Source organism: Drosophila melanogaster, chromosome 2L (assembly GCF_000001215.4).
Source record: "Drosophila melanogaster chromosome 2L".
NCBI classification, from domain to species: domain Eukaryota; kingdom Metazoa; phylum Arthropoda; class Insecta; order Diptera; family Drosophilidae; genus Drosophila; species Drosophila melanogaster.
The window spans coordinates 16,004,302-16,022,690 of NT_033779.5; the positions used below are offsets into that span (position 1 = coordinate 16,004,302).

Here is an 18,389-nt window from a genome sequence, read left to right on the forward strand (position 1 = left end):
TAGAGTAATTTAATTTATATATTCCCACAACATGCCATAATATGGTATATATGATTGAAGATCCCGGCTAAGGGCTTCCAAAATGTAGTTCACTTCAGCATCAGGGTGCCATCCACTCTCTCGTTCCGATTTAGCCAGCTTTCATTTTAGGCCAGATATCCAAAGCGTAGTCTAACCCGAGGGCGGCGTCGATGAGATTGTCAATAGCTGTCAGAGCGAAAAATCGCCTTTGCTCCCTGGGAAACCCAATCCACTTCAGTTCCTTTTCCACTTCGGCACCAAACACTCGATTTTGTGTCTGCTCCAGGGCCAATAACTATACACCCCACCCAAAAAAAAAAAAAACAATAGTAAAAAGAGCACACGTTTCGGAAAACCTAAACCAAGTCAAGATGTGTGGTGGCTGGGCCTGTGCCTCCTACAATATCGCCTGCTGCAATCCCCGCCTGTCGACACTGCGATTCTCTGGCCGCTGTTTCGCACCCACGCCCTGCGGTCCATGTGATGACTGTTCCATTTACGGCGGTTGCTGCGGTGGCTGCTGCGGGTGCTAGGTGATCTCTGACCTGGAGTAGCCACAGAGTTGGGTGGAGAGTCCGGAATTCAACTATCTTGAAGTAGGCCTTGGGAACTGTTGGCTGTCAGCCATGAAACAAATATCATTCAGTCCCAGTCCAGTCCTTGTCGGAACAACAACCTTAAACGTTCACCGGGGTAAGTTTCATTTATGCTTTTATAAAATTTTATTTAAAAATTTTATTTTTAATCATTCACATTTCCATATAGTTCCCACATCCGTTTCCTAACCATGTGTGGTGGCTGGGCTTGTGCCTCCTTTGACCTGGCCTGCAATAATCCTCCCTTGTCAACACTGCGTTTCACCGGTCGGGACTTTATACCCACGCCCTGCGGTCCTTGCGATAAGTGTTATGTTCTAGATACTAGCCGCAAGAAGAACACCAACAACTGCTATGTTCCGCACATCCTGTCTCCACTGGATGCGCAGCTCTGCACACTGGCGAGTACTCAGAAAAAAAAGGAAGACGAATAAACGCCAGGAGGAAATGCGGTCTTATACTACTAAAATTATCAGTGTAGATCTTCTTGTACCAGCCATTTCCATGGGAAACCAATAAAAATTTGAGGGACTAATACTGACTAAGTAAGTTTGTTCCTTAGTTAGAGATCTTGTACCTACGCTGTCGCGCCTAATTATTTTCATATTTTTCCTATCGGTATCCTGGTCCTGGTAAAACTGTCGACAATTTTAGTATATTTTTTTTTAAAGGAATATTAAATTTGAGCCATACAATTTCAAGAACCATTAGAGAAAGAATTATACCTCATGGTATACTTAGGATACTCAATCCTAGTAAGATTGTGCTATCTAGGATTTTGGTATATTTTCTTATTTTTCATATACGTATCAATGGAATATGAAATTTCTCAAGAAATTTGACAAATAGTAAATAAGAAGTTACTTGTTTAAGTACATTAATTTATTGAAAAGCTCGAACCATTGTGTAAGTGAAAATGTGGTTCAAACCAAAAGCACAAAAAAATTTCACGTCGTTTTCTTCAGGAATTGTCGTACCTTGGGTTTCTCAGTAAAAAGGCCCAAAGCAACCCCATTCGCCGGCACAACAGCACCTGTTAGGAGGACATGTCCAGGGACCACAGGGAGGATTGGGTCCACAGCAGCAGTTATTATAGTTCATGGCTGGCAGAGCGGGTCCGACGGGGCCATAAGCCAGGGCATAGGATACCGATCCACAAGCTCCTTGGCAACACATCTTCGGGAGGATAGGTTATAACTGAAGGAGATATTCGATAGAAAATCTTTCGGGGAAATTAGGACTACTCACATTTTGTTTAAGGCAAGAGAAATGCTTGAGTAAAGATTTCCAAAAATGTTGAAACACGAAATTTTTTCGTACTTTTGGTTTATGTACTGGTGAAAGCGTACGGAGCTGTTTACAAAACAAGTAAATAGACTGGAATGAGCTGAGCTAAGAAAACCAAGCCCATGCCCTGGGAAATTCTTCCCGAAGCCAACTTGATGTGGAAAAATTTAAAACCAGCTAGAAAGCCAGAAAGGAAATCAAAGTGGGCTAGAGAAACTGCCTTTAAAATCGATCAAAGTCAAGTTGTTGATGCTGCTCTCCTCCTGGCTGAGCTCACAAATTTCACACATCAATGATTTAACATCGAAGCGACAAATACAAAAAAATTGAATTTCTCTAACGACAAAACAGCAGCGCAACAGATTCGCCCCTCTGGCAAAAATAAGAAATCATTGAAACATGTCTAAAAAAAAAAAAAAAACGACGACTCTGGGCAGAATAACACCAGTATGAGATGGGATGGAAGATGCCGAAAGGATTCTGTACAGGACTCGCTCTAAACTGGGGCAACGGCAATGTCGAGGCAGACATGAAAGTCTATTAGACTCAACGAAGCAACCTTAACGCCATTTTCCAGCTTCCTTCGGTTTTCGGGGGGTTAATGTTAGGGCATGTGTGTGCGGGACAGGATATAGGATATACAGGACCTCGTGTGCGTCTGCGGGCGTTGTGATTCACAAAAGCTGACAAGCTCATCGATCCCTGAACATTAGCTAAACATAAATTACGCAGATGACTGAACAACAATTGAGGCGTTTATTATAATGTGTGTTCACACTTGAGGCTTTCAAAAGATGCACTCACAGCATATACATATACATATATCCATATATATGAGAAGTCTGTATCAGAGAATGGACAATGTAACTTATTTAAACTAAATTGGAATTGTTCAAATGGTATTAAATCGGCCAGCTTAAATTTTGAATAATGAAAAGCAATTGTTTTGGTTGTGATCAGCAAATCAGCAAATGTCAAATAACTACGCTTCAATAAATAAATATTTGAGTTTTTATTATATACTTAGCTTTAAAATACAATAAGATTAAAAAAAGATAATAACTGAAACTTATTTCATAATATTTTGTGCTATCAAATTTTGTGCTTACCTTAAACGCTGGATTTTATAACAATTTCAAAAATTCTCACTATTAACATTGGCAATGAATCCTCCGCTTGGCATTCCATTTGGCCTTATAATTTATTCATTCAACTTGTTTAAAAAGCAATTTACATCGATTTACCAATAACAGCTCGCTGTTGGAGAAAAGGAAAAACCACAGACCCCCAGACAGTTAAGAACTATTGCGAAACTCATTTCTAAACGAACCAAAAAAGGGAACCCAGCTTCAAGACTGCAATTGAGGGCCCTCCACATTCCTTCGAACCGAAAAACAACACCCCACTTAAGATAATCTCATTGGTAGGATGCCAAAAACTTATCCCCCTGCACACACACACAGTGTATAAAAATGTCACCACAAAAAGGGAGAAACACCAGGGAAAAGCAAAACAGCAGGGTAAACAAGTGAGGCTTCAACTAAAAAAGGTATTTCCTTTTAAATCAAATACAAAAATTTCTGCCGGGATTCCAATGCCAGTGCCTCTTGGCCGCCCTGCCTCTTTTCTCTTTTTTTTCTCATTTTTTTTTTCTTTTCCAAGTGGATACGATGGGCACTTCATTTCACTCCAAAAACATATTGAGCCGGGCCACTTGAGTGTGCGCCAAGAGATAAGCGCAATTATATGGCTTCCACTCCCTGAATCCGGACATAAATGGGAGATCGCAGGGGCCGCAGGACATTGGGACAGTGGACATTGGACAACCGCCCAGCGTAAACTGTATAAATTAGGTAAAAAGGAGAACTTAACGTTACTTTTGTGACACGGCCTTCATTGAGACAAATGTGCGGTCTTTAAGTGCAACGTTATTTTCACTTTTTTCCTTCGAGCACTTTAAATTTATTTGCCACAAGAAGCACGGCTATCGGGCCACCGATACTCATGCCCCCGAAATAAAAAGGCATACAAAAGATGTGAAATTCCTCTGAACTCTGGCATCTCACATTTTGTCCCTGGTCAAGTGCTCGTTATGGGCAATTTCTGCTCAAACTGCTTTCTGGGTGCTTTTGTTTTAGTTTCTTGTTTTTTGCTGACCGCATGCTGAGTATGGCTCTTCTATTTTGTGTGGGCCTCCATTTGAAGTGCCTTTGTGGCCGATCTCAAAAGAGGCAACTTGTCAAGCATCGGTTTTCGGGGAAAAGCTCATAAGTGACCATTGAAAAGTTTACACTACGAAGTTGTCAATATGTAGGAATTATTCTTAAGTGCAGCTTATTACAAGTTGCCCAAAGTTCTTTTCTTTTTTTTTGAATTCCTGCTGCTTTGTGGAGTATATACATAGTAATATTATAACATTTGCAAGAGGAGATAGTTGACCATTTTGCATTACAGTATTTGACTGTGACAAAAAATATTAATTTGTGCAACAAAAATGTCAATATTTATTCGCAGACACTATGAACATATAAAATGCACATAAATAGCAAATATTTATATCATATTTAAAATGATAATCTGTAAAAAATGTACCTCACCACATTGGACTTTTCCCTTTTGGCTAACTGTATGTATATTTGCAATGCTCATTTAGAATATTCTCTAAAAGTTTTAAAAAATTATACTAAATACGAAATTGAATAGGACCCAATACTAGTTCAATTCAGAGTCTTATTCTTAGTGATTCCTTTATAGGGCATTACGATGCATAAATAGTCGCTGAAATTCTGGCTGAATTTCTTTAGCATGTTCGCTTCTATTTGAAGTACAAAATATTTTCGTTTATTTACCCAACGCCGCCTGGTTCCCGCCTGTCGTCTCCTTGGCACCGTTGTCGTCTGCAGGATACTCCTGCCGCCACTCCTTGGGACGGCTGCCTTTTGGTAAGTCCTGGTTGGTCTGGGCACAGAGTTTTTTTTTTGTATTTTGTTTTTTTTTCACTATATGCTATTTCTTTTCTAAGCGCTTTTGCCATGCGGCGTCAAACGTCGGGCGCCAATCCTCGTGTGCGTGGGTGCGTATGAGTGATTCTTTTTCTTTTGGCTCCATCCCCCGGCCGTTTCATTGGGTTTTTCTTCGCTTTTCGTTTGGTAAATGCTGCGAAACATAAAACATCAAATGTAAATTGAAAGTCGTTCGTGTGTGAAACTGAATGTGTCATCAGTTGAAGCGTTTATCATTTTTTTTTACTGCTTTTCGTATTCGTTTTTAGCTTCTTCGACCCCTCTGCTGCAGTGGATTTGACGGGGGCAGAAAAGATGAGGGTTTTCTTTAAAAGTTTAGATTTTATTTGCCGGCGTGTCAAGTTGCCTTTAAACGTTTTTCTGACTAAGTTGTTTGCCTGCTGAATTGTCTGCGCACTGCCTTGTAAAATCTTTCATTTCCTTGTCAAAACTCGGCATATGTGGCAGCGGAGGTATCCAATTTCGCATATAAATATGAATATAAATTTAAGCATATGAATGGCTAAAAATATATGGGCACTCTCAATTGAATTGTGCAACTTGTGTTTAGTGCTTATCCCTCACTATCTAGAATGAAGCTAGCTCACGAAACTGTTTTCGTTATCCTTGTCATTGCATTCACAAGTATTTGGTATATCTCTGCAATAAACGGTTTAAATGTTTAAAAGGTGACCCCGATTTGGCATTATATGTTTTTAATTGGCCTGCGATTCGGATTTAATCGCCTGACTGTCCAATTTATATGCATGAAGTATCAAGAGAGAAAACTTATTTCGCAAAATGCACCCTCAGAGAAAAAGCATCAAAACAATGATGGCTCTTTTATTATTGAAATTATTGTCCTTTTTTTCACTCCTTTGATTATTTGCAAAGTATTTGGAAATTAATTGAATGCTGAGAAACCCAGAACATATTTCATTTGCAGCTCGAACTTTGCCATACCCCCCCCCCCCTATTTTTTTTTTTTGTATTTACCATGCAAATGTCAAGCTCAAATAAAACAATAGATGGGTAAATGCTGGTGCAACAACGACAGCTGCCAACTAGAGCTGTGGTTGCCCTTAGTCAAGTTGTCGCCTTTTTGCTCCCTTTTGTTGCTACACTGGTTGGTGGCACTAACTTCATGTCAATCCTTTTGTGGCTTTGCCGGTCGTTTAATTTGAATTTAAAATGTTATCCCACCAAATGCAATAGACACAGCAGAGCACAGTACAGCAGCCCAATTTCCCCCATCGGTCTCCCCCTCTTTTGCTCGGCACTCATTTTCCACTTATTTACAATTACCACATTTTATTATATCCCCCTGCCAACCAGTCAGCCAGCCAGCCATCCAGCCAGCCAGCACTTAACCATTTTATTTATACCCCTGTTTATATTTGTCACACTTTTGTCTTTTGTTCCAGCCACCCACTTTCAGCCCCCATGGACCGTTTTTAACTGCATTTTTGTGTGTCTGTCAAATCCTGCCACCATCTCCTTTCCCCAAAAAACACAAAAGCCCCTCCCCCCTTCACAACCATAGCAGACCTTGCAGATTTCGATTGTATTTTTGTTTATTTTGTTGCAATTTTAATTACTTTAATGAAAGTTTTAATTGCGAAATAGCAAAAACGCAGCGAGCGACAGAGACAGCGTGTGCAAAGGAGCACACAAAGCGGGGAACTGAGTTGGCCAAAAAGGGGGCTGTAATGAGTTTTTGTGGTCTAAGAAAGGTTGGCAGCTGCACGGCAACGATGACGTGAGCACACCCAGCCAGGTGAGCTTCTATGCCAGGTGTAATTTCGCGAGAAAGGGTCTCTGATGTTAAACGAACAATGGAAGGTGTGCTTGATTGACCTTTTTGGTATTCAGGAATCGCTTATAATTAGTATGGATTTTCTCTCTTCATTGCTTGCTGATATGTTTATACTAGATTTCTATTGTTACTTCAATTAAAAGGAATACCAGAAATCATAATTATTAATTATAAAATCTAAAACGCAGCTCGCAGCTGTTATCTTCGAATAAATTACTTACATACCATGGACATACTTTGCTTCCCGTCGAAATTTCCATAAAAGCGACACAAAACTTAATATGACTCCCATATTGAACAGATAATATTTCCATAAATAATAAGCACACTTTTAAAAAACATAAAATGATGCTTAGCCATACGATTTATATAATAACTTTGGTGATCAACAGTCGACGTTTTGCGATTCGCACATATGGCAACGGTAATCTGATGTTTCCATCAACTTTGATCTGGTTGTAATTGCAGTTGGTGGTTGCAAACGCATCCATTCAAACACAGATAGGTTGACATTTGCATACACATCTTTATGCACATGCACGCTCCACTTGACCCACAAATCTAGGCAAGCAAATCGGCACAAAAATGTTTGTCATACTGGCTCTCGTTTCCAACTTCACTTCCGAACCCGAACCGAAGTTCAAATAAATTGTGCAAACAATTCGAAAGCCACAAGGTATCAGTCAAATGAAATAAGTGAGCCGTATCCAAGGAGGAGTGGTTATAAAAAAAGTTCAAATGAAAATAGAATGGAAATCGGCATCAACAGGGCCAATGAACTGCATGATGTGCAAAACCTGAAAAGACGGAATGGGAAAGCAATAGAATACACTTTTTACTTACAATACATTACACATTGCATAATGGAGCCGTTGACTTTCATAGAAAAAGAAGTGTTTTTTGAAGCGTGTTCGATTTTCATGTTTGTTAAGCTACAGAATCAGAATAAGAGATTACCTATGCTGAAAAATTGTTAAAAAAAAAGCTTTATATATAATCTTAATAAATATTATCAATACCAAGGAAGAGTTACGAAGAAATGCAAATTTGACCATCATAGCTGTATTATTAATCTAAAAACAACATTAGTAAAGTAATACCATAATTAAGACGACTATTATTTGTTTTAAGAGTGTAATTTTCAGCCAAAAACTCCATTAAACAATTTTTTGCACTTCACGTTTTATATTTTTTAGTTCTTCACTACGTTCACCGTAGCATCGTTAAAAGCATTCGCTGTCGGTTGGGCCCCATAAAGTGCATTAATGCTTTGCATGCTGTGCCCAAACTGCAAAGTCCAAGCTTAAAAATATACGTACCCAATTATGTACGTGTGTATTCAGCAGAGAGCAAAGAAAAAGATACGTAAAATTGCATTTTTGGCAACAAGCTTTTAATTGCATTTTGTATGTGCTCATTACCTTAAATGCAGTGTGAGGGAAATCTCATCCAGGGGGACCTACAATTAAGTTGCTTTTTAGAATGCTTCTGCATTGCTAGTTTTTGGATCGACAAACTTGGCAAACTTATTCGGAAACCAACAAAAAGTAAAGTAATTAAATGCCAAAAGGCTTAGCATTAAGTTCATTTCGAAGGGAGAGTTCAGCATATTTTTATTTGGAAAAGCAAAACTCATTTCATATAGAGCAATGTAATCTAAGTGATCGATCAAACCAATAAAAAACATTGGAAGAGCGACATTAAATGAAATAATCTCATTGCACCTATTTTAAGAGTATTAAAAAAGTGCTAACTTCATTCAAAAGGCCAAATTGGGTAGGGGTGTATTTGTGTCACTTTTGTTTCGAAAGAGTGTAAAACTGGCAAGGGCGAAAAGAAAATGGCCAAAAGCGAAGCCGCTTCGGAAAAAAACATAAAACAGAGAAGAAGTTTTTGCGACATAAACAAGCAAATGGAATGGGGGCGCTTGTGTGTGTATGTAAATGAAAATGGGTATGTGAGTGTGTGAATTTTATTTAAATGGAAAATAATTAAACTGCGGATTGAAGTTTCCCCCAGTTCCTTTTTTTTTGGCGCAGAGGAAAGACAATTAGGAAATTCTCGTTTACATGGATAAGAGGGTATCAGGATTGGATAAAAGGATTGGGAATAAAAATAAAATTCTACAGAAATTAAAGTTTTTATATCCTCTTTAGGACATTGTGAAATTATAGGAAAATAAACTAATTATAAGAAGGTATTCCATACACGACTGTTTAAGCTATTTATCGAAGGTTTTTAATTTGCCAGCTTGTCCCGTTTTTCTCGCTGGGTTTTCCTTATATTTTTTTCTGTGGATTAAGTTTTTGTCCCGGGTCTTAGTGATATTATTTTTTCATTTACCCTGTGCAGCACACGCACGGATTAGTGTTTAAATGAAATCGATTTGAGAGTGTGTGTGTTTGCTCTGCATCTGTGTTTGAGGCGATTTTTAATTAAAGTACTGCAGTTAATTGCATTAATCACTGTGTTTGCCGAGAGTGTTGGGGCGTGCACGTGGTGCTGAATGCCATCAAATGGATCTGGTCCGAAACACTTAATGAATTATTCAACTGAATTTTGCTGAAATATTTAATGTGCAATCAAAAAGCAATAAAGTTTAGCAGTGCTTTTGTTTTGGAATTCAAATGGCTGTTATTTAATATTAATGTTTAATTATGATCCTAAATGGCTTCAGTTCGCACTTAATATTTATTTCGTAACCGACAACTTTTAAAATACTGCAAAATTAAATATATAAAATAATTTATAATGTTGAGTAATAATTTGGGATTTAATAGATTGAAATAACAAAAATTTAGCTAGTTATTAATTAGCAATTGCTTATTATTAATAATAGTTATTGCTAATAATTAGGTACATTTAAAAAAAAAATATTTTTGCCTTTAAAGCCAATCTTATCTAAATTTAAATTTTCTTACAATTACAGTTGAGTTTCTGTCGCTCAGAAAACTATTTCTACAAAACTCGAATTAGGCCAAATTCAATTGACATTTATTGGCCAATATATATTTATAAGGACCAAAAGGAAGCAAAGAAAGATCGAGCAAAGAGAAATAACAAAACGGAGGACACAGCCCCTACGCAAAAATAGTAAAAATATCTATTTCAATGGCGAAGACGACTATTCCGGGGGCAAGCACCCGTCACATGCAAATGGCCAATCGGTGGAGGACGGAAAAGGACGTTGGATCCCATGGTTCCCAAAGTGGGCGTAGCTGCATCTGCTGGATATCCGTGGTACTCCTACTCATTCTGGTGCCTGGTAAGTGAATTATAAACCGAGCGAGTCCAAATCACAGCTAAGTCAAGTGACACAAAGTCGTTGAAGGACGACAAAAACTTTGATGAGATATTTCAAAAAGTTCGTCAAAGCCTCCAAATATAAATGACAGCCGTCCGGGTGACAGACGAAAGTCCTAGATGAGTCCCCGACTTTGGCGATAATTAATTTTTAAGCCGCGCAAAATGAAGCGAGGACAAGTGGCCGAAAAGTGGGTGGGGAAAGTGCGGCGGGCGGTTGGAAAAGCTGGCTAAATGGAGCGGCAAGCACAGAACGGAAGACGAAATCAATCGTTCGTAAAATAAACAAATCTTATTTTTCCGCAAACATTATTTCTCATCAGCCGACGCGGAGGCGAAAGCACATTCAGCAAATGGCAATAAAAACAACAGTGCTGCGATGACAACAACATTTTTCATAAATACGCGCATTCATCTGCATGAAACGATGGTCAGGAAAAGAAGAAGAGCGACCAGGGAACAGTTTAATAATTCGAGGGTCGACCGTATTGTTCTGAAACAAAAAAGGGTGCTTAGCTCAAACATATAAAAAAAAGCTTTCTTTTCTAAATTAAAAGCTTATTTTAATATATTTTAAGTTTTATGGTATTGTATATCAATGAAAATGAAATACAATATAACATACTCGAGATGAGAAAGGTTATTAAGCGATCAATTGCTGGATCTGCCCCAATTTCAGTACTCAATGGATTCAACTCATTGAGCTTGTCTTCTCCTCTTAAATGCCACCATTCAACCGCAACAAGGCCAAAATGATGACGTTGCAAAAGAAACTACGATACTAAATATACAACCAATGCTTCTGAATGCCGTTTTTGCTGTCTATACTCATTTTTCTGGCCAAAAGGCGCGAGCAGGACATTGTGTAAACAAGCAAAACAAAAACGGCAACTTAAGGCCAACAACAACGGTAAAGGATATATAAATAAAGATAGATGTATATGTATGTATGGGGGAAGGCAAGCAATTGCTGCCTAGAGACGGAGAATATTTCATAATTTTTTGCGTGATGAAGTCGCATTTGTTGGGATTAAATGAGATTTTCTTGCAATTACCGAATGCGTGGTTAGGGCACAAGTTTTATTTATTTCCCCCTCGTCATCGCTTGCCAACTAAATCCCCACTGTACGAGTACTCTTCGAAATTACAATTTCTGTTGGTTAGCAGCTTAGCCGAAAAACATTTCCTGGTCCGGGATATTGATTTGAAACTTTTTTTTTCGATTGCGGCAAAGTTGCCTTTTCAATTTCGCCACAGCTCGATCGATACTTTCTAATTTATGCTAAACGCACATACAAAAGGGGCTCGTCGAAGGGAAAGTGCTTACCGTGACCATCCCATTGAGGGGCAAACAATAAACAATGCACTGCATCGCATGTGGGGATTAAGTGGAAAACTCATCGGCCCCGAGCCCCAAAAATGGGAAACTATTCCATTCAACTTTGGTCAGGCGCTTGTGAAAGCATGCAACATGTTGAGGGCCCTTGCTAGCAATCTCCTTCTGAACAAAGGCCAAAATTGGCTATATCCCTCAATATAGGTATGCCTGGAAAAAGTTTCTTCTCTGCGGCCAGCTTCAATCACAATGGAAGCCAGCAGCGACTGGGCCGGGGATACCGTTTCAATTTTCCAGAATGCACAAAAGTCAGTTAGCATTCTTCACCGCCATCATCATTATCGCCGCCATCTTCATGATCGTATACCACACATATCACACATACGCCCCGTGTGCCTGCGTTTTATCAGCCCTTCGCTGGCAGGGATTCTGTTTAGCATCTCAGTTCCTCTCCCATTTACACATAGACAAATAGGTTCTTATATATTTGCATTTTAAGATAATTTAATTCTAGCTTCAATATATTTAGAAGTATAGAGAACTATAGATGGAAGATTCACTGTATATAAATGGGTATCATATATATTAATGCCTTCTATAGTATTCATGATGCTGCCAAAAATGAAAGGTTTGTTTTGTTCTTTAATTTTGGGGAAATAAACACCATTTATTTAGGAAGTATTCTTTCAGTGCACCACAAATTCATATAAGCCCGCACTGAAACTCCATCATGCACTCCACTTTGCATATCACATGAACTTGCACTTCGGCTTTTTGTTTTTCGTATTTCGGCAAGAGAGCAGGTGGATGCAGGAATTAGGGATCTGCGATGGGATGGCAGGAGCACGCCATGGAGCACCAAAGGCTAAGGGGCTCTGGTGCTGAGTCGTCTTTGTCTGCCAGACATTTGCCGTTTACTGTTCTGACATTCCAACTTGGTTGCAATGCAGGCAGGCGACTGACGTGCCTTTTGTCAGCATACGACAATTGCGTGAAATGTGCGGTTGATGTCGGCCAGTTTGTCAGGCCGTCGAGCAGCAGAAGGTAAAAATATTTTCGTAATCTGATGGCTAATGCTGTTGAAGAAAAATGTATGGACACTGTATTTCTTATTCTGCAATTGCGAAGAAGAAATGGAACTTCCAAATGCATAAGCGATTGAAAATATACCAGCTAGTGGTTAAACTAAACATAATATGCTTAATGTTAAGCTACCTCAATCATATACATTTAAACGAAGCCTTTCCAACTTATTTCCTTGAACGCATTTAATTTGTATAAATTAATTTAGCGCTTTCAACAAACCGAGTTCCATCCAAATTGTTTATCGCAATTGAAAATTAATATGCCAGCTCTGTTCTGTAATCCCATAATGTGTATCAACTTCAAAGTGGCCTACGCACGTCATAGCCGGCTGAGCTGCACTTAAAATGCTTTATTCGAAAAATTGCATTTAATTTGCACAATGCAAGTGAAAAAAATTGCCTTAAAATGCAATTTTAAACGTACTATTTTTACTATGTGCATACGATGTGATAAAAGATTATGAAATATCATCAAAACGATGTGAAAAACTGGCTTAACATATCTTATATGTACATATGCGGTTATAATATACAAATATCACATATAAATGCAACAAATTTGCGGGCAACAACCATTGGAGCCACAACAATGGAGCGCCGAACAAGATGGTCAATGTACCCGTAGATTTTTATTCTCTTCTTTTGCAGGGGTATGAAATATGAGTCAAGTTTTCAATGCATGGCGGATGCATTCATTATGCCGTTGACGAGAAAACCCCCAAATGGTCGGAAGTGAGAGAGGTGGAGTGTGGGAGTGGGACGGGTGTAGTGTGAGTGTGTATGCCGTGTATGCCATTATAGAGTTTCTTTTGGGTTTTTTGTGTGCATTTATGACAAATGCATTGCACTCACAAAGCTCACACACACACGCGCGCGCACTGTCGCAATCTTTATGATCTCATGCATATGTATGCGTTTATAAATGCCACGATACTGTCGGCGAAAGAGAAAGCTGTATGTGAAACGGGATAGCACTGTTTTTTATCCCAAATGGTGGTCACTTTGGGCAACAGGCACTGCCAAAAAATAGTATATAGCTGAACAAGGTTTTTCCATTTATTTAAATATTTAAAAATATAAAAATACGGAATATTTGTCATATGACAGGAATATAATCATGAAAGAAATGATTGCGATTTGAAAATAACATTACACTGCGCTCGGATAAACGAACATTTCTTACATTAAGGTTGATTGCCAAAAATTAAATTACCTATTAAGTTTAACAAATACCAACCCGTTCAATAGACTGGAAATAAGAAATGCATTGCATACAAGAAGGCCGTGGAAGTATGGGCCTTGCCAAAAAGAGTGATTGGAAAGAGCAGAATGAACTGGGAATGCCAAAAAAGAAAAAAATCTTTAAAAAAGGTGTTGAGAACGCCAAGTCACGAGATGTGGCAGTTGGCTGAAAGGCGTTTGCTAATTTTCTAAGACATCAATTCGAGGGGAGCGATGAAAGTACGTGTGACAATGTCTGACCCCCTTTTCCTTGTCACCCAGCCACGCAGCGTTTTTTGCGCTGATTTTGGCACGCACACATTTTGCATACTGATCAGCAATCAGTGGCAACAATTCTTCCAACTTTCTAGAGAGAGCCTGAGGCCAACTAGGAAGTGGAGAACGCAAATTAAAATTCCACTTTGGCATTTGGGGAATTCAATTATTTTTCGGTGCTCAAGGGCACGGGGCAAAGTCGCTCCACCCATTGGGTAACATGCAAGTTGACAGTTTGTCTTCTTGTTCGTCTCCTTTCTATTGACCACCAATAAATGGGGAGTTGGGCGTAGTCGCAATGGCACTCGGAATACCCGGCAAATAAATACCGAAGCATCGCTTACACATGCCCAGATTTATTGCCTCCCATCCACTCACTCTGATGCCAATTGTCAGGCAATGCAATCAGCGTGTTTATTGATTTGGAAAATTAAATATTTTTCCTTGATTTCCCAATGCGGCACAAAATGCGAATGCGAATGCGAATGCAAAAGTCTAAAAGTCGCGGCCCTCCCACAGATTTCACCATAAATAACGCAATCCGATTTGCCGCTTCTGATGCTGCCATGCTTATTTTATGAAATTTCCGGCTGCCCTTAGAAAACATTTTAATTAGTTTAAATTCCCTGACAGAAACTACAAGAGATCGTCGCTCTCGGGGAATAGACGAGGTCTGTTTTGCGAGGGGCTTGGATATATGCTAGCTAGTTCACCGCATTGTTGTCGCTTCCGTATGGCATTCCGCTAAAAGCAAAAACATGTCGGCACACGGCGGAGTGGAGACGAAAAAATATGGTCGGAATTTCGCTTGCTTAACGGAAATGTATAAATTGCATTTTGCGCCATCGCAAAAGAGCCTTAATGCGTAAATGGCGGCAGGAGTTGAGTGGATGGTCGGGCTGAAACTAAAGCAGGTGCATCTGGAGGAATGTTGTGCTAAATTTTAACACACGCACTCATACTCGAAAATAAATTGCACAGCTGCAGGATACACGAAATGGGCGACAAAAGTGTCGCTTTCGGATTCGAAACGGTAACTAGATCAGAGTTATCCGAGTTAATGGTGTGCAGAAAAGTTCCAGAACTCCGGATAATACGTTTATTTAACAAGAATACATTGCTAAAAATAATGTTTGCGAGCTTACTCTTGTGCAACTAAAATATTATTGGTTTTAAAACAACGTAGAGTATAAATTCTTGTCTCACGCCTCGTTGCCTTAAATTCATTATGAACATAACTTGCCAACTCCATGAGCTTTCCATTTTAATATCGGGTGTCAGGTGGTTAACTCCGCACAGACTCAGCCACCACATAGAGAAAAAAGGTAGAAATAAAAGACGTGAAAAAAGATTGAAAGTGTTAAGAGCATTTTAGCTCTTCGTCTCGCCCGGCACACAATTCCCAGACATTTTTCACCACCACCATTCTTTAGCATCCTTTTCGGCAAGGAAAAAGCACTTTACACTAATGCACCTGGAAATTTAAAACATGTCATAACATAAACATTTATCATCGCGACAGGAACCGGAAGTTGAATTTAGCACTTAACTTGCTGATAACTTTTAGTGATTTTATTGCAAAAGATAGAATATTTGTGAGTGTCTTAAATATTTTTATGATTTAGTTCTAGATAGTTTTCACATTATTTTAGATCGCTTATCCCAAGGCACTAGACGTATATATGCACAAGGTTAAGTACTTTGATGTGCAAAAAAATCATTTATTTGTCCTACACAATGAACTAGAGTGTTACAAAATGCTTTCCATATTGAGCTAATTGATTTCGTCAGCAAATAATAAACACTTTTCCCATTCCACACCTACTTAATTGTGTCTCCTCACTTCATCCAGCGCCAAATACAAACAAAGCAAAATAAGAGTCCCCAGAAAGCCTCATAAATTCCTTCAAGAATATTTCTTAACGCCTATGAGAAAATGTAGTCTAAGTAGTCCATAAAAAGCTTTGTCTACGGCTTCTCGGCTGGGAAATGTGTGTGTGTAGGCAAATTTTTAATTTATTTCATTTTCACTTTTAATTTAGGCACTAATCTAGGCAATTTGTACTCTTACACGCCATTAAACAGTACATGAAACGGGAAATTAGTCGAGATCAGGCAACCAAGGCGATAATTAAAATACACTTTCCACGTTGTTTTGAAAACACCGTTTTTTGATATAAAAAGTATTATTAATATGATAATAGAATATTTAAAAAAAAAACCCCGTCGCATGATATTGGCCCGCACAACACAAATAATGCCAAACATATCTGGAGATGTAATATTTTTGTCTTTTATGGAATACAAAGCAAACAAAGTTTTAATCCAGCTGAGTAACCTTAGGCCGGTAAAAGCTTTATATTCTCGAGATAACAAATATGATACAAACAGGCAACGCCTTGCTCCATCGCCTTGCTGAGATGCCGGTGCCCTGTGAGCCATAAAATGCCCACGGAATATTTATTTGCTTTCATTTATTTTCAATAATTTCGAAATTTCCATTACATTAGTTTCGGTTGTTGTTTTTTCCCAACGTCCTTCCCTCATGATGTTCTTTATGCTTTTGCACGAAAACAAACAAATTTTGGGGCGATTTCGAAGGGCACCCCATCGACAAATTCTTGCTTTGATTACTAAACTAAATTTCACCCCCTGAAAAAGTTGCTACAAATATAAAATAAATGCCATCGGTCTGTGGAGCCGAAAACTTTTCTCATTTCTACTTTCGATACAGCAGCCGCGGCTGTTGGATTCTCTTCGAGCCGTTTTTTCCTCGGGGCTTGTGGATACTTTTCGATACTTTTCACTGCTAGCCACCACAAATCCATGTGACATTTGGCACTTGCCCTTCGTCCTGTCTTGCCGAACAAATTTACACATCTTTTGAGTTGTTTTCGGGTTCCTTTCTTCGGTTTTTTTTTTTTCGCTCCGCGGCTGCTTCTGTGGAACTTTAAGTTGCTTTTGTCGTATAGCTTCCGTTTCCTGTTCATTTGTTCACATTTGGCATGTCAGATGCGAAAATTTTTTTAATATAACTGTCAACAGTTGATGTAGATTAAGAAATTATGGCAGTTCAAAGAAAGTTTGCCCTGGCAATGTTCGGATTTGTGTGTGGGCTGGGTGAAAAATCAATCAGCAACAAAGTTCTTGGAGCGACGAACTAATAATGTGAGTTCACTGAAAGAAATTCTTCAAAGTATTATTTGCTATACTTGTAACTATAATATCCCTGATACTATTTCAATTGAATGTGCTGAAAGATAAACAACCATTAAATTTTTGTCAGTTAATTGGTCTTCTTAATGCATGTAGCATATTTATTTATATTATACAACAACATCATTATATTTGGTAGGTATAAGAGACTTATGAAGAAAATATTTTGGTAAAGGACTACAAATTCCGAATACGATAATGTAAGGATGTACTTTACTGTATTTGTGTCAAATATCTTCTTTCAAGCTTTCAATGGCAGACATTCCCACAACGATATCGGCCATCTGCCTGAACATCTTTTTTGCGGCGGCCATTAGGGACGGAATATGGCAAATCCATAGGCCACTTAATGCATTTTGATCGGAATCCGATTTGGATTTCCACCCAGCTCAAAGGCGAACATCTTTATTGCCCCTATTCAGCTGCCAAGACTCAGGATATGCCTTGACCAGTTTCACTTCCCATTCCAGAAACTGTTGCCAGTCGACACTGTTTCGATTTGGCATTCGACTGCACCAGAGTATTGCATAACTGCATTCTGAAATGACGATGAATGGGCCATGGGTTTGGTAGAATTAGCTTAGCCATCGAAATTTCCCTTTTCTGGTTATCAGAGAGAAGTTGGACGATGCAGGTGAAAGATACATATGCCTGGTGGCCAGTGGCATTTATTTCTAATTAGGCAACTTTGTAACTGCTCTTAACTTGAGTTGTCCAATTACTCGGTAACAGGAGCTAAATTGGAATGTCACATAACTTAAATATTTAAGGCCATGAAATATTCAATTTCTCTGAAAGCTATTAATTAATACGTACATTATTATTAAGATGCTTTTAGTGAAGCTCTTTGAAATTAAGTTGAAACTGAACGAGCTTGACAATTTGACGTATCGAAAAATGTAATTTTCCACCGTAACAATTGCACTCCTATTATTAATAAACCGATATGAGAAGTATCCAACAGAGTTCGTAATGCGAAAATAAGGACTCAGTTCGAGAGCGTCACCACTTTAAGATAGTAGATAAATGCCAGGCGAATCAGTTAAAGCCCAGGATTCTGTCCCTTATCAAAACCAAATTACAAATCTCCGACTAGGAGGCGGAGGGCCAAACCCCAAAGGATAATCTCGAACAACAATGGGATGACTGAAAGGGCCAAAGTCTTTTATCAACTGAATGTGCCATAATAAATGCGAGGAAGACAAATGTGGAGAAACCAAAACGCCGTGG

At 38.8% G+C, this 18,389-nt stretch overlaps 4 protein-coding genes and 1 long non-coding RNA gene across 11 annotated transcripts in view; 4 read left to right on the forward strand and 1 right to left on the reverse strand.

Annotated features, from left to right (window-relative positions):
- The window catches only part of beat-Ic (beaten path Ic), a 41,413-nt gene that overhangs the window by 4,011 nt on the left and 19,013 nt on the right, over window positions 1-18,389 (forward strand). For all 3 annotated transcript variants that reach the window (NM_001299041.1, NM_001299042.1, NM_078856.4), the window contains exon 2: window positions 9,652-9,987. In NM_001299041.1, the coding sequence (NP_001285970.1) occupies window positions 9,834-9,987 (154 nt within the window). In that variant the 5' untranslated portion in view covers window positions 9,652-9,833. The remainder of the gene's footprint in view (window positions 1-9,651; window positions 9,988-18,389) is intronic.
- On the forward strand, window positions 24-1,160 carry CG43816 (uncharacterized protein). Of its 2 annotated transcripts, none has more exons than NM_001273550.1 (2): window positions 24-714; window positions 787-1,160. In NM_001273550.1, exon 1 carries the CDS (start codon window positions 393-395, stop codon window positions 552-554), a length of 162 nt encoding a protein of 53 aa, NP_001260479.1. In that variant the 5' UTR covers window positions 24-392; the 3' UTR covers window positions 555-714; window positions 787-1,160. The 2 variants fall into 2 exon arrangements, with proteins under 2 accessions (NP_001260479.1, NP_001260478.1); NM_001273549.1 differs by having other exon boundaries at window positions 280-714.
- Window positions 24-1,160, forward strand: CG13245 (uncharacterized protein). Of its 3 annotated transcripts, none has more exons than NM_001273548.1 (2): window positions 24-714; window positions 787-1,160. In NM_001273548.1, the coding sequence occupies exon 2, from the start codon at window positions 809-811 to the stop codon at window positions 1,049-1,051; it is 243 nt and encodes an 80-aa protein (NP_001260477.1). In that variant the 5' UTR covers window positions 24-714; window positions 787-808; the 3' UTR covers window positions 1,052-1,160. The 3 variants fall into 3 exon arrangements, with proteins under 3 accessions (NP_001260477.1, NP_652575.1, NP_001285972.1); NM_144318.3 differs by having other exon boundaries at window positions 280-714; NM_001299043.1 differs by having other exon boundaries at window positions 665-714.
- Window positions 1,488-1,978, reverse strand: CG31820 (uncharacterized protein). Of its 2 annotated transcripts, none has more exons than NM_001259111.1 (2): window positions 1,866-1,978; window positions 1,488-1,793 (listed from the first exon to the last, which is right to left on the reverse strand). In NM_001259111.1, the coding sequence occupies exon 2, from the start codon at window positions 1,791-1,793 to the stop codon at window positions 1,605-1,607; it is 189 nt and encodes a 62-aa protein (NP_001246040.1). In that variant the 5' UTR covers window positions 1,866-1,978; the 3' UTR covers window positions 1,488-1,604. The 2 variants fall into 2 exon arrangements, with proteins under 2 accessions (NP_001246040.1, NP_723947.1); NM_165143.2 differs by having other exon boundaries at window positions 1,488-1,814.
- lncRNA:CR44844 (long non-coding RNA:CR44844) lies at window positions 1,999-2,412 on the forward strand. The gene has a single exon (NR_124300.1). It is a non-coding gene; the product is annotated as a long non-coding RNA:CR44844 (long non-coding RNA).

Bases quoted from the DNA above. Each gene is read 5' to 3' on its own strand.
- CG31820 (NM_001259111.1), bottom strand. From the start codon at position 1,793: ATGTGTTGCCAAGGAGCTTGTGGATCGGTATCCTATGCCCTGGCTTAT.